This window comes from Cherax quadricarinatus, chromosome 39, assembly GCF_038502225.1.
Source record: "Cherax quadricarinatus isolate ZL_2023a chromosome 39, ASM3850222v1, whole genome shotgun sequence".
Taxonomy (NCBI): domain Eukaryota; kingdom Metazoa; phylum Arthropoda; class Malacostraca; order Decapoda; family Parastacidae; genus Cherax; species Cherax quadricarinatus.
In genome coordinates, this window is record NC_091330.1 from 7344955 (window position 1) to 7357454 (window position 12500).

General features: G+C 40.0%; 1 protein-coding gene across 3 annotated transcripts in view; it reads left to right on the top strand.

Annotated features, from left to right (window-relative positions):
• The window catches only part of LOC128696314 (uncharacterized), a 47194-nt gene that overhangs the window by 34526 nt on the left and 168 nt on the right, over nt 1-12500 (top strand). For all 3 annotated transcript variants that reach the window (XM_070092336.1, XM_070092339.1, XM_070092337.1), the window contains 7 exons: nt 370-492; nt 1478-1567; nt 4597-4720; nt 5932-6066; nt 6327-6410; nt 6547-6638; nt 9793-12500. The exon at nt 9793-12500 is cut by the window's right edge and continues 168 nt beyond it. In XM_070092336.1, coding sequence (XP_069948437.1) covers nt 370-492; nt 1478-1567; nt 4597-4720; nt 5932-6066; nt 6327-6410; nt 6547-6638; nt 9793-9879 — 735 coding nt within the window. In that variant the 3' untranslated portion in view covers nt 9880-12500. The remainder of the gene's footprint in view (nt 1-369; nt 493-1477; nt 1568-4596; nt 4721-5931; nt 6067-6326; nt 6411-6546; nt 6639-9792) is intronic.

The window sequence follows — 12500 nt, forward strand, 5'->3', positions numbered from 1 at the left end:
GAGATGGGAAGTACAATGCCAGCACTCTGAAGGATGAGTAGGGATGTTGCACTTTAGAGGAGCATCTGAACTGTGATGTCAGCACGCTTCTAGCATGAATGAATGACAGTGAAAATGCTTCTTCTTTTTCGGGTCCCCCTCGGTGGGAGACGGCTGTTTATCTTTCGGTGAATTTATATATAGAGAGATGTTTATCACTCATTGTTTATATACGAGACGCACATTTCGCAGTTTCTCTTCTATACACAGAGAGTAATGTATCTCGATGTACATACACTGACAGATGTGTATTTCTTGTTTTGAAGCTATCTCGTGGGAGACACACGGAACTGCAGTTCCCTATGTATAACGTTGTGTTGTTTTACACAGGTTTTCGCGGCCACACTGACAGCGAAGGGGACGGAGCTACGGCGGGAAAAGCGTCGGTGTGACCGTCTTATATATCAGATGCTGCCTCAGCCCGTGGCACTGCAGCTCAAGAAGAAACAGTCGGTGAGGATGAAATGTTGCCAACAAGCTGCACACGAAAACATAGGGTAGAGGACACCAATGCATACACCAGGACACTTTTACTTGAAACGTTTAAATCCTGAGACTTTGATCACTTCAAATTATCTATTTGAAGTGATCAGGGTTTCAGATCGAAATGTCTTCCATAAAGGTATCCTTGTGTACGAATTCATTTATTTTTTTTTTTATAGTTGTCGGAACTTATTACTTTCCTACTACACATAGACCGAAATGTTGCCCCAATGAATGCCTTATTCTGTGACTTGTGGATATGTCTTCAAACAGTTAGTGCTTTCTAGTGTTGAAGTTTCTTTCGACTGTGGTGGTGATTTGTTCAGGGAAAGACAGTGTCTCCTGACGATGGTTATAGTCAAATGGTGACCGACTGAGCGATCAAACACCCGCTATACAACAACATGGTTGGGTATTAGTAACCAAGCATCCGGTAGTGTGGCGGAGCTGAGTACTAGTGACTAAACATCCCCTAGTGTACTGGAACTGATATCAGTAATTAAACACCGACTGAGGTAGCAGATAAATACACCTATATATGTGGGCTCTGGTGGTTAACGCTCTCGCTTCACACGGCGAGGGCCTGGGTTCGATTCCCAGCCAGAGTAGAAACATTGGACGTGTTTCTTTCCACCTGTTGTCTATGTTCCCCATCAGTAAAATGGGTACCTGGGTGTTAGTCGACTGGTGTGGGTCGCATCCTGGGACACTGACCTAAGGAGGCCTGGTCACAGACCGGGCCGCGGGGGCGTTGACCCCCGGAACTCTCTCCAGGTAATCTCTCTCCAGGTAATATAGTGTATACTTGTTTTTTTTTTTTTTGGTCAAAATCCAATATTAATTTCTTAACTTTTTGTTAGTTTTTTAGTGTCTTTTTTCATTAATCAAATGTAGATTCGTTTTTAATTTATTAATATTGATTTTGTACTTACACTGCGTGTGCGTGCGTGTGTAGGTGCCAGCCGAGAGCTACAAGGAGGTGTCTGTCTACTTCAGTGACATAGTGGGATTCACCACACTCTGTTCTGACTCTGAACCCATGCAGGTAAGTTCCCCACACTTGCCATCTCTTTTTTTTAACTCCCACACCTGGCAATCTCGCTTCCACACTTGGCTGTGTCACTCTACACCTGGCTACATACTCTCACACCTGGCTACGTCGCTCCTACATCTGGCTATGTCGTCCCTTTCAGCCTTAATTACATCATAACTTAAACTTGGCTTAGTATAAATGCCTTAAATATGACTAATTTCTTGTCCATCGTTGTTGTATATTAACGAAGATACATCAGTTGTATGGGTTCAATTATTATTATTATTATTATTATTATTATTATTATTATTATTATTATTATTAATAATATTATTATTTGGAATGGGTTTTGGGTGCTGATAGAATTTTTAGGGGTGCTTCAGCTCCTTTCTCTCCTCGGCGCCGCCCCTTATGAAGACTGTTAACTTAAAAAGACTTCTCAGAATTATAAAAAGATGCAAGTACTTTATAAGGTACATGGTAGTTCTGTCATCCAGTTGCAGGACACACCATGGTGCCCAGCACATTTACCCCTGCCTTCAGCAGTGTAGCACCTGGGCGCTGCAGGTGAACGCTCAATATTTCCATTATCCTCGTGTGGTCTACCCGCTTTTGTGTTTCTGCTCACTACTTGGGTAGCGAACCGGTTCTGTGGGAAATCCAGAGGCGATCATTTGGCTTAGAGGATAGGGTGGGGGGGGGAGGCTCCTTATAGTAACCTAGACCCATTTGGTCTGGGCTTCCCTGGCACACTACACTGAAGACCGTCTTAATTATGGATATATGAGCCCCATTCTTGCAACACCTAGCAGTGTGCCATCTCGTCCTGCAGGTGAAACACTTCAGGGTTTTAGCAAGGCATGCCGTCTGCTCCGCTACCTTCCGCAGCTGCCGCATGCTCATTCTGCCTCTGACATACTTGGTGTGTTGTTGCATCACTGCTTTCACCACCACCTGTCAGTGCTGTTTGGCTCTGCACTGCCCACAACACAACCACTCGCGTTGGTACCAAGGCTTGCATCGTCTCATTTGCTTTTAACACCACTGAATCACAGTCTTAAAGTTGTTATACTACCTCAGCTTTTTTCAAAGCTCAGCTTTATTTAAGATGTAATACCGCCCCTGAATATGTGTCCAACATCAGGCTATTAACACCCAGGTACCTATTTATTATTAGGTGAACAGAAGCAAAGGGTGTAGGAGACTTCCGCATGTCTCCGCTCACCTCAGGTTAAATCAGTATCTTGGTTGTAGGTCAAAGATACAGCCGCTGAGCTACGAATCTCGCAGTTTAATATGCAGAACATTTTTTCTACGAGATTTTCCAGCATCTTACATTTGTTGCCGACTGAAAAAACTTCTCTCATATACGGTTCATAAATGCCTTTCATGATCTTATTCACTAACATAATCAGAAATAGCATTGACTCAACTCGAGCACTAAAACTGACTGGTTTAATGCACTTTGTTGACACATTGCCAGAAACACTTGCATCGCACTGCACTTGTGTACTAGCTTCAAGAATTTGTACCAAGAGCTTGCCTCGAGAAAATTCTTGCAATTTTCCATTAATGGCATCCACCGCTGTTCCCCGCCTCAGCGCCTTTTCCTAGCATTCGGGGTATCTGTTATCAGTTGCTCTCTGAAGACTCTTTACACATTATAACCGAATGCTTATCACCATTCCAATCTCGACAGTTTTTCCAGATTTAGAACGCTGGGTTAAATACCATGAAACTTCCCTTCACTCTAGCAGTGGGGCTTATTACATTAAGAAGACGAATATTTATTTACAGTTTATTATAAACATGGTGTCAGGGCTAGTTTTTGTCAGGCCCCGAGATGTCTCTGAGACCTTTTTTACACGAGACTTCTTATATTACTGAAAACATTAATGATATATATATACACCGGCCGTATCCCACCGAAGCAGGGTGAACTAAAAAGAAAAACTAAACTTTTTCTTCTTAAATTTAGTAATTTATACAGAAGGTGTTATATATATACATAACAATTTACAAACAGGCGAAATTTTTAACAAATATTATCTCTCAGTTCACAGCAAGATTCGAACCTCCACACTCTATCAAAGTACACAGTACTTTCTATACTCTGCGAATAAATAGATTACTGCTCAAGAATTCGAACCATGGTCTTTGTACATACCAGGCCCATCGTTGTTATCACTCATCCATGGAGCTTACAACAAGATGATTTTTACAAAAATCACATATGTGACCTGGCTGTATCATCAGCTCCAACTGTGACTACTGTCTTATCCCACAGCCCCAGAAGTTTTCGTGGTACATCTATTCCCATACCTCTCAAAACCAAAATCACTGCCCAGTATTCTGTTACATAGAAAATTCTATAACAGCTGAAAACAGAGTCTGAAAACTGTGAATATTTAACTGGTAAAAAGGAAAAGAAAACAGACTGATCAATAAACTCATAAACCTACACATTTCAAAACTAAATAATAAATTCTTAATGAAAACTGAACAACGTTTCGGTTAGTTTAACACTATTAAGAAGTTCCTTGCTAACTGATGACGGATCAGGGGTTAATTATTATTATTATTATAATCAAGGGGAAGCGCTAAACCCGTAGGATTATACAGCGCCTGTGGGGGGGATGTGGAAGGTATTCAGGCTTAATTCAGGAAACTGGAGCACAGATCCAATTCCCTGAATCAAGAGCCCCTCACCAGCGTCAAGGAACCTTCCTTGAGGGGGATCAGGGGTTAAACGTCCTCCAGCTTTAAGCTTCAATTTGTGGCATTGTAACTTTTTTTAAAAACGTCGTCCAGCTTCAATTTGTGGCATTGTAACTTTTGTGGTATTGTAACTTTTACTCTTCATATCCATCAAATTAACGTCTGGTAAATTATTGTCAATAACATTTTTATGACCACTGTGGTGACACTGCTCAGTAAACTGTATAACATGTACTGCTACTCACCACTGTGGTGTTACAGGTGGTGACGCTGCTCAGTAAACTGTATAACATGTACTTCTACTCACCACTGTGGTGTTACAGGTGGTGACACTGCTCAGTAAACTGTATAACATGTTCGACTCGCGCATCGAGAGATTCGACGTGTATAAAGTGGAGACTATCGGTGACGCATACATGGTGGTGTCCGGCCTCCCTCACCCCAACGGTCAGTATCAATCTCAACGATTACCAGCCTTAATACTCATTGCCCACATTAATGGTCATTACTCTCCCTAACAGTCATTACTAGCCTTTAACTGTTATTAACATCTTCATTTGTCAATATACATCAAAATGGTCAGTATCCACCCTGACGACCAGTAATCACACAACACCCAATATCCATCCATCTCAACCATCTGCCTTCATTCCGGGTACATGGTGACTCAATTTTACCGAGTCCTAACAGTCTTGAGTCCTGCAGAACAAGCTTTTATTGGGACAATATCTTTCCTTGTGTAGAGTTTTACCAAGTCATGTTTTATTAAAGCACTACACAGAGCGTAACGTTGTCCCTATAAAAGCTAGGCTTGGAACTCGCATATTTGTGTTCATTCTTGTCGGAAATGTTACAGCACCTCCAGTCGTAGGTTCTGACACTCTGCGTTATTAGTTCTTGGCCGGTTAGAAAGATATCATATGAAACAAAATAATGCTTACCACACACACAGCGGCTAGAACTCCAGTAGACACTATATCTTTACGAACACAGTTGTCATTACTGACCACTGTGGTTAATGTAAATTTTGGGCAGTCATTTAACTTAGATGTTTTCCATGAATGTCCATGATAGAAACATTTAAAAAAATATGTCTCGGGTAGTCGTTTAACTTAGTTTTTAGTGATAGTTAATTATTGCCACATTAGTTAATTATTATTGCCACATTAGTTAATTATTATTGCCACATTAATTATTGCCACATTAGTTAATTAATATTGCCACATCAGTTAATTATTGTTGTCACATTAGTTAATTGTTATTGCCACATTAATTCATAATTGATAGTAGGATTTTGTTAGATATTATTACCACATATAAATAATAATTACAGGTTATCTGGTGTGGCTCGTATTTTAGGGACGAGCCAGTAGAATTAAGCCATACTACATGGCATTGTCGGGTTATTCTGGGTTGATAACTCTTCGAGTTGTCGTCTTCCGTTAATCGTGTCAACTGTGCAATTAACGGATGGAGGAGCGAGCCTACACCACATATTGTGTTAAGTGCGTCACATAATATTAATAATAATGGTGTGGGGGCTCGCGAATCAACTGCGATTACTTCTTATTTATCAAGCTCTGATTAACACACCTGGTTAAGCGCTTCGCCTTGATGATAATAATATTAATTCTTCGTCTCTTTATTCTGACTCTTAGGTCTACGTCACGCGTCTGAGTTGAGCAATATGGCGCTGGACCTAATAGAAGGAGCCCAGAGCTTCGAGATCCCTCACCGCCCTGACCAGTCGCTCTTCATCCGCGCAGGAATTAACTCTGGCCCCTGTGTTGCGGGTACGCTCGCCCTGACCTGTAGTTTACCTGTAGTCAATGACATTAACATGTTAATGGAAACAGACATTAGAATTAGGGTTAAGTCATCTTTGAATGTACTTGGGCAGCTTTAGAAATAACTTATTTTCGCGTAGACTGAAAATTTGATCATGAGTGATGATATAATAAAGCTCTTGAGAAATGAACGAGATTCGATTTCTGAACCAGACTTTATCGCGGGTTCGAACTCTACTCACTTGGAATTGTTCTTGTGGTCGCAGGTGTGGTGGGCACCAAGATGCCTCGATATTGTCTCTTCGGCGACACCGTCAACGTCGCCAGCAGGATGGAGAGCACCGGGGAAGGTCTGTATTGCTTCTTCACTAAGTCATAGTAACCTTGATGTTGATGTACAGGCGATTTACAGTCTTAATGGCTAATGTGCAGTCGATAGGTTTTTAAACCTAAGAAACTAATTTTACTGTTATTTATGTGTGCCAGCCATGAAAATACACATCTCCCAGACAACCAAGGAGCTCCTCGACAAGGTCGGTGGCTACACCTGTGAGTTCCGCGGCTACCAGGAGGTCAAGGTGAGCATGAGACTAAATTTTCACAATTGCGGGAAGGTAACAAGTTGTGTAAATAAGGCGTCGTGCGCTATCGAACCCTGGTCAGTAGTGAGTTCGAACGCAAATCATATGGGGCTCGAAATTGATTCAATATTGGGTTCGAATGCACATGACGCCTGGTTTACGCAATTTGCTATGTTCGGCCCTATTAATATTAATAATTAAGACATTATTAATAATAATAATGGAACCTCAAGGGAGGTTCCTTGAGGTTGATGAGGGGGTTTTGATTTAAGGAACTGGGCCTGTGCTCTAATTCCTGGAATCGAGTGTAAATGTCTTCCATTTTCTTAGACGTCATATAACTTCTGGTTTACGCCCAGCCTTTCTCCTTCGTGACTGTAATAATAATCCACTCTACTTGCATTGTTCATCAAAAGAAAAAAAAGCTGTATGACCCTGGCAGGTTTAGCGCTTCCTTTTGATGATAATAATAATAATTATCCAGAAAACGAACATGGAATGTCATCCACTAGTGTCCTTTAGTATTCACTCTGCCGATGAGGACTCCAGATGGGAGAGAAAATATAGTCTCATTTCCATTATTGTTTCTTCCATTGCTGAAGAAAGTTTGGATGGCTTCTGTGCATGGGTTTGTCTGAGCAAATTAACACTATATATATATATATATATATATATATATATATATATATATATATATATATATATATATATATATATATATAGAGAGAGAGAGAGAGAGAGAGAGAGAGAGAGAGAGAGGCGCTCAGATACGACCGCTTAGACGTTCCTCCAAACTGCCAAATCCCAAACCCCTCCTTTAAGGTGCAGGCATTGTACTTCCCATTTCCAGGACTTAAGTCCGGCTAACCGGTTTCCCTGAATCCCTTCGCAAAATATTATCCTGCTCACACTCCGACAGCTCGTCAGGTCCCAAAAACCATTCGTCTCCATTCAATCAGCTATCAAAACTTTAGAGTCCAGTCCCTGGACCAATTATGTACCTCTGTAATCTCTTGACTACCGCCCACAGGATGGGTATGGGGTGCATAATAAACATATTAAACTAAAACTAACTAAACTCCATTCAATCCTATCTAAGACTCTCACACACGCTTGCTGGAAGTCCACGAAACCTCCTTTACCCCCTTCCTTCAACTTTTTCGGGGACGACCCCTACCCTTCCTTCCTTCCCCTACAGATTTATACGCTCTCCAAGTCATTCTACTTTGTTCCATTCTCTCTAAATGACCAAACCACCTTAGCCCCTCTTCAGCCCTCTGACATACTTTTAGTAATTCCACACGTCCTCCTGATTTCCACACTACGAATTCTCTGCATAATATTTACACCACACATTGCCCTTAGACACGACATCTCCACTGTCTCCAGCTGCCTCCTCGCTGCAGCATTTACAACCCATGCTTCACACCCATATAAGAGTTGGTACCACTGTACTCTCGTACATTCCCTTATTTGCCTCCATGGATAACGTTCTTTGTCTCCACAGATACCTCAATGCACTGCTTACTTTTTTTTGCTTCATCAATTCTGTGGTTAACCTCATCCTTCATAAACCCATCTGCAAACAAGTCAACTCCGAAATATTGGAAAACATTCACTTCTTCCTTACGCCCTCCCTCCAATGTGACATCCAGTTTTCTTTTACATAAATCGTTTGATACCCTCATCACCTTACTCTTATCTATGTTCACGGTGGGAGACGGCCGACTTGTTGAAATATATATATATATATATATATATATATATATATATATATATATATATATATATATATATATATATATATATATATATATATATATATATATATTTCAACAAGTCGGCCGTCTCCCACCGAGGCAGGGTGACCCAAAAAAGAAAGAAAATCCCCAAAAAGAAAATACTTTCATCATCATTCAACACTTTCACCACACTCACACATTATCACTGCTTTTGCAGAGGTGCTCAGAATACAACAGTTTAGAAGCATATACGTATAAAGATACACAACATATCCCTCCAAACTGTCAACATCCCAAACCCCTCCTTTAAAGTGCAGGCATTGTACTTCCCATTTCCAGGACTCAAGTCCGACTATATGAAAATAACCGGTTTCCCTGAATCCCTTCACTAAATATTACCCTGCTCACACTCCAAGAGATCGTCAGGTCCCAAGTATCATTCGTCTCCATTCACTCCTATCTAACACGCTCATGCACGCTTGCTGGAAGTCCAAGCCCCTCGCCCACAAAACCTCCTTTACCCCCTCTTTCCAACCCTTTCGAGGACGACCCCTACCCCTCTTTCCTTCCCCTATAGATTTATATGCTTTCCATGTCATTATACTTTGATCCATTCTCTCTAAATAACCAAACCACCTCAACAACCCCTCTTCTGCCCTCTGACTAATGCTTTTATTAACTTCACACCTTCTCCTAATTTCCACACTCCGAATTTTCTGCATAATATTTACACCACACATTGCCCTTAAACAGGACATCTCCACTGCCTCCAACCGTCTCCTCGCTGCTGCATTTACCACCCAAGCTTCACATCCATATAAGAGTGTTGGTACTACTATACTTTCATACATTCCCTTCTTTGCCTCCATAGATAACGTTTTTTGACTCCACATATACCTCAACGCACCACTCACCTTTTTTCCCTCATCAATTCTATGATTAACCTCATCCTTCATAAATCCATCCGCCGACACGTCAACTCCCAAGTATCTGAAAACATTCATTTCTTCCATACTCCTCCCCAATTTGATATCCAATTTTTCTTTATCTAAATCATTTGATACCCTCATATATATATATATATATATATATATATATATATATATATATATATATATATATATATATATATATATATATATATATATATATATATATATATATATATATATATATATAATGTGTGTGTGTGTCTGTGTGTGTGTGTGTGCAATAAGATCACAGTAAACAGGTGATTTTAAAATATGCAAAACAACCACTGTGAAAGAGTAGTGAATATGTATATGTATATGTGTGTATATGTATATGTATATATAATGTGTATATGTATATGTATATATAACAATAAATTTCATTGTTATGAAAATGTGTATTTCGTAGGTTTGTTAACTCGTGTATTCATGATACAGGGCAAGGGGTCCATGCCAACATTCTGGCTGCTAAGAGGACCTTCCGACCACTCCAAGGATTTTAAAATCCCTATCGGCAGACTCTGAAGCCTTACATATATACCTGTATGCCCTTCCGTATCACACCTGTCCAGCCAGGTGTCCACAAATGATCCAGTCATCAGCGTACGCAGGTAACCCAGCCAGCAATGTACATCGATGTACCCAGTCAGGTGCAAACAGATGGTCCATTCAACAGTGTCCAGTGTAAAGAGATGGTCCGTTAAGAGTGTCCATTGTAAACAGGCGATTCATTCAAGAGTGTCCAATGTAAACAGACTGTCAATTCAACAGTGTCCATAATATAAGTAGACGATCCAGTCGTGTCCACAGATGGACCTGCGAACTGTACATACAGATGTTTCAGACAACAGTGTACACAGATGGTTCAGTCAGCAATGTTTCCAAGTTTTCCAGACAGGTGGTCCAGATGATATTCCCTGGATGTGTTACTGTTGGTAATGTCTAAAAGAGTTCCAGTCAACATAAGTCACAAGTGTTCGAGTCGACAAGATCCATAAGTATTACTGTCAACAAGATGCAAAAGTGTTCTAAACAGCAGTGTTCACTAGTATTACAGTTATCAGTGTCCACGAATGTTCTATTTATTAGCATCCACGAGTGTTCCAGAAATAAACAGTGTTGACAAAAATTCCAGCGAGCAACGTCCACAAGTATTTCAGCCTGCTCTTTGAGAAGCATTAACCTCCACTGATGTTTAATGTTGTATGACATCAAAGTAGAATCCTCACAACTTGACATTTAAGAAGCACAAATGTAAGTGTAACGCTATAGTTTCGAACCTATGAACACCAACAAGGAAGCTAAGGGTGTTCAGACCCAGCAATAGCGCCAGGTCCGATTAGTACAAGGCTTGAAGGTCTTATGCGTATAACCTCACCAGTATTATTATCTATTGGTTTGCGTTTTGGCTTCGGTATATTGTTAATCTTTGTATAAAGAACTCTGTAACTGCTTCTGTTTTCAACGTATAAGTGAAGCCTCGTTTAATACTCGATTCATGCACTCAGAAATTCGATCCCAGCTGTTACAGCCATTAAAAGATTTACCTTTGTAGCATGATACAGCTAGAACTAGAATATTATTGTTTTTTCACACTATGCCTCGCATTCAGGTTCCTAGAAAGTATTTTCTGGTTACCTTCTTAGGAGTGTAATGTGTGTAAACAGTGTGAAGGTAACTTCAATATCTTTTACCTTACGAAGTTTTTTGTTTAGTTTCTCTGATAGATTTATTTTGCACAACAAACCCATCATGTGAGCGTCAATCAAACAACTGCAGAGGCACGTAATAGGTCCAAGAACTGGGGAATCCCAACATTCTGCTGGATAAACGGTAATGAACAGTTTGTGAGAATAAGACTCAGTTACAACAGTAATGAGCTGCTTACAATCTTTTTTTTTTTTTGTGTCTCTTACATGAAAATGGATGACTATTTTTAAGCACAGTTTAGTAAGGATTTTTTATTTTGTACATCCTGCCGTCCTCTGCTGTTACCACATCAAATCAAACTTCCTTTTTATGCTGAATTTCTCATCATAAATCTTAAGTTTGCCTTAGAGTTGGCAAAATTTTGATGACTATGACCTCATTGATTTGTTTCTACAGAAAAAAGTTGTAGAAATCAAGAGTTTTTAAATTATTGTTTAGCAGTATATGATTTTCCTTTTAATCGAAACAAGTAAGACTTGATTTTTAAGTAACCTGAAGAACGTGACTTATTTTTTTTTTTTTAGCTCTTGATAGAAGATGCGAGAACTAATAGTAACAAGTAGATAAGTTAGACTTTTAAAGGTGTAGAAAACATATTGAGTTGAAGTCAGGTATGTTTTGTATATCCGAAGAATACACATTGCACTCTGAAAAACTCCAGTTTAATTATTTATAATGAATAGTGTAAGTAGCAGTCTTTAGTAATACTAGTAAATAGAAATGGTAACCTGTACCTTACCTGTGATCTGTTTCGAAAGTTCTGTCTCCTCAGCATTGTCTGAGACAAGTCGTCCCTGTTGACCTGTTCAACCGGGATCTTTGAGCTAGCGGCTCGCAGGCCCACTTAGCCCTCACAACCGGTTGATTCGGCACTTGTAGCAGGAAACTGTCCAGCTTCTGCCGGCAACTTTTCTCATATCTGCTGGTAGCATGTTGGAGAGTCTTGGGCTACGAACGATGACGGAGTGTTCTCTTACTGTGCCCATGATCCTCCCTGTTCTTCACTGAGTTTACTCCACTCAGTAAATTGTTATTGCAGTGTGCAGGATAGAGACCAGTAGTAATATTAGTATTATTAGGTACTATAATAGGTAGCAATGATAATTAGTGTTCTTTACTTAGTATCGTATAAGTTGCAGTAAGTACCTCAGTAAAATTAGCAAGTAAAATCAGTTTTATTTCGCTTTTCTGAAACAGTTACTCTCACTGTTCTAATACATCCACGTCATTCTCAGGTGCACATCAGTCGCATAAACTCAGCACAACTAATAATGTTTTTAACTTGCAGTATAAATTAGCTGCAATAAATATTTCAGAATAGTCATGTGGGCCTAGTGTGGGTAAGGAGGCCGTATCATCCTCAAAATACACCTTTTGTTTTAAAATGAATCAGCTTCTGAACGATCAAAAGTATGGGAAACGCTAAATATTTTAGG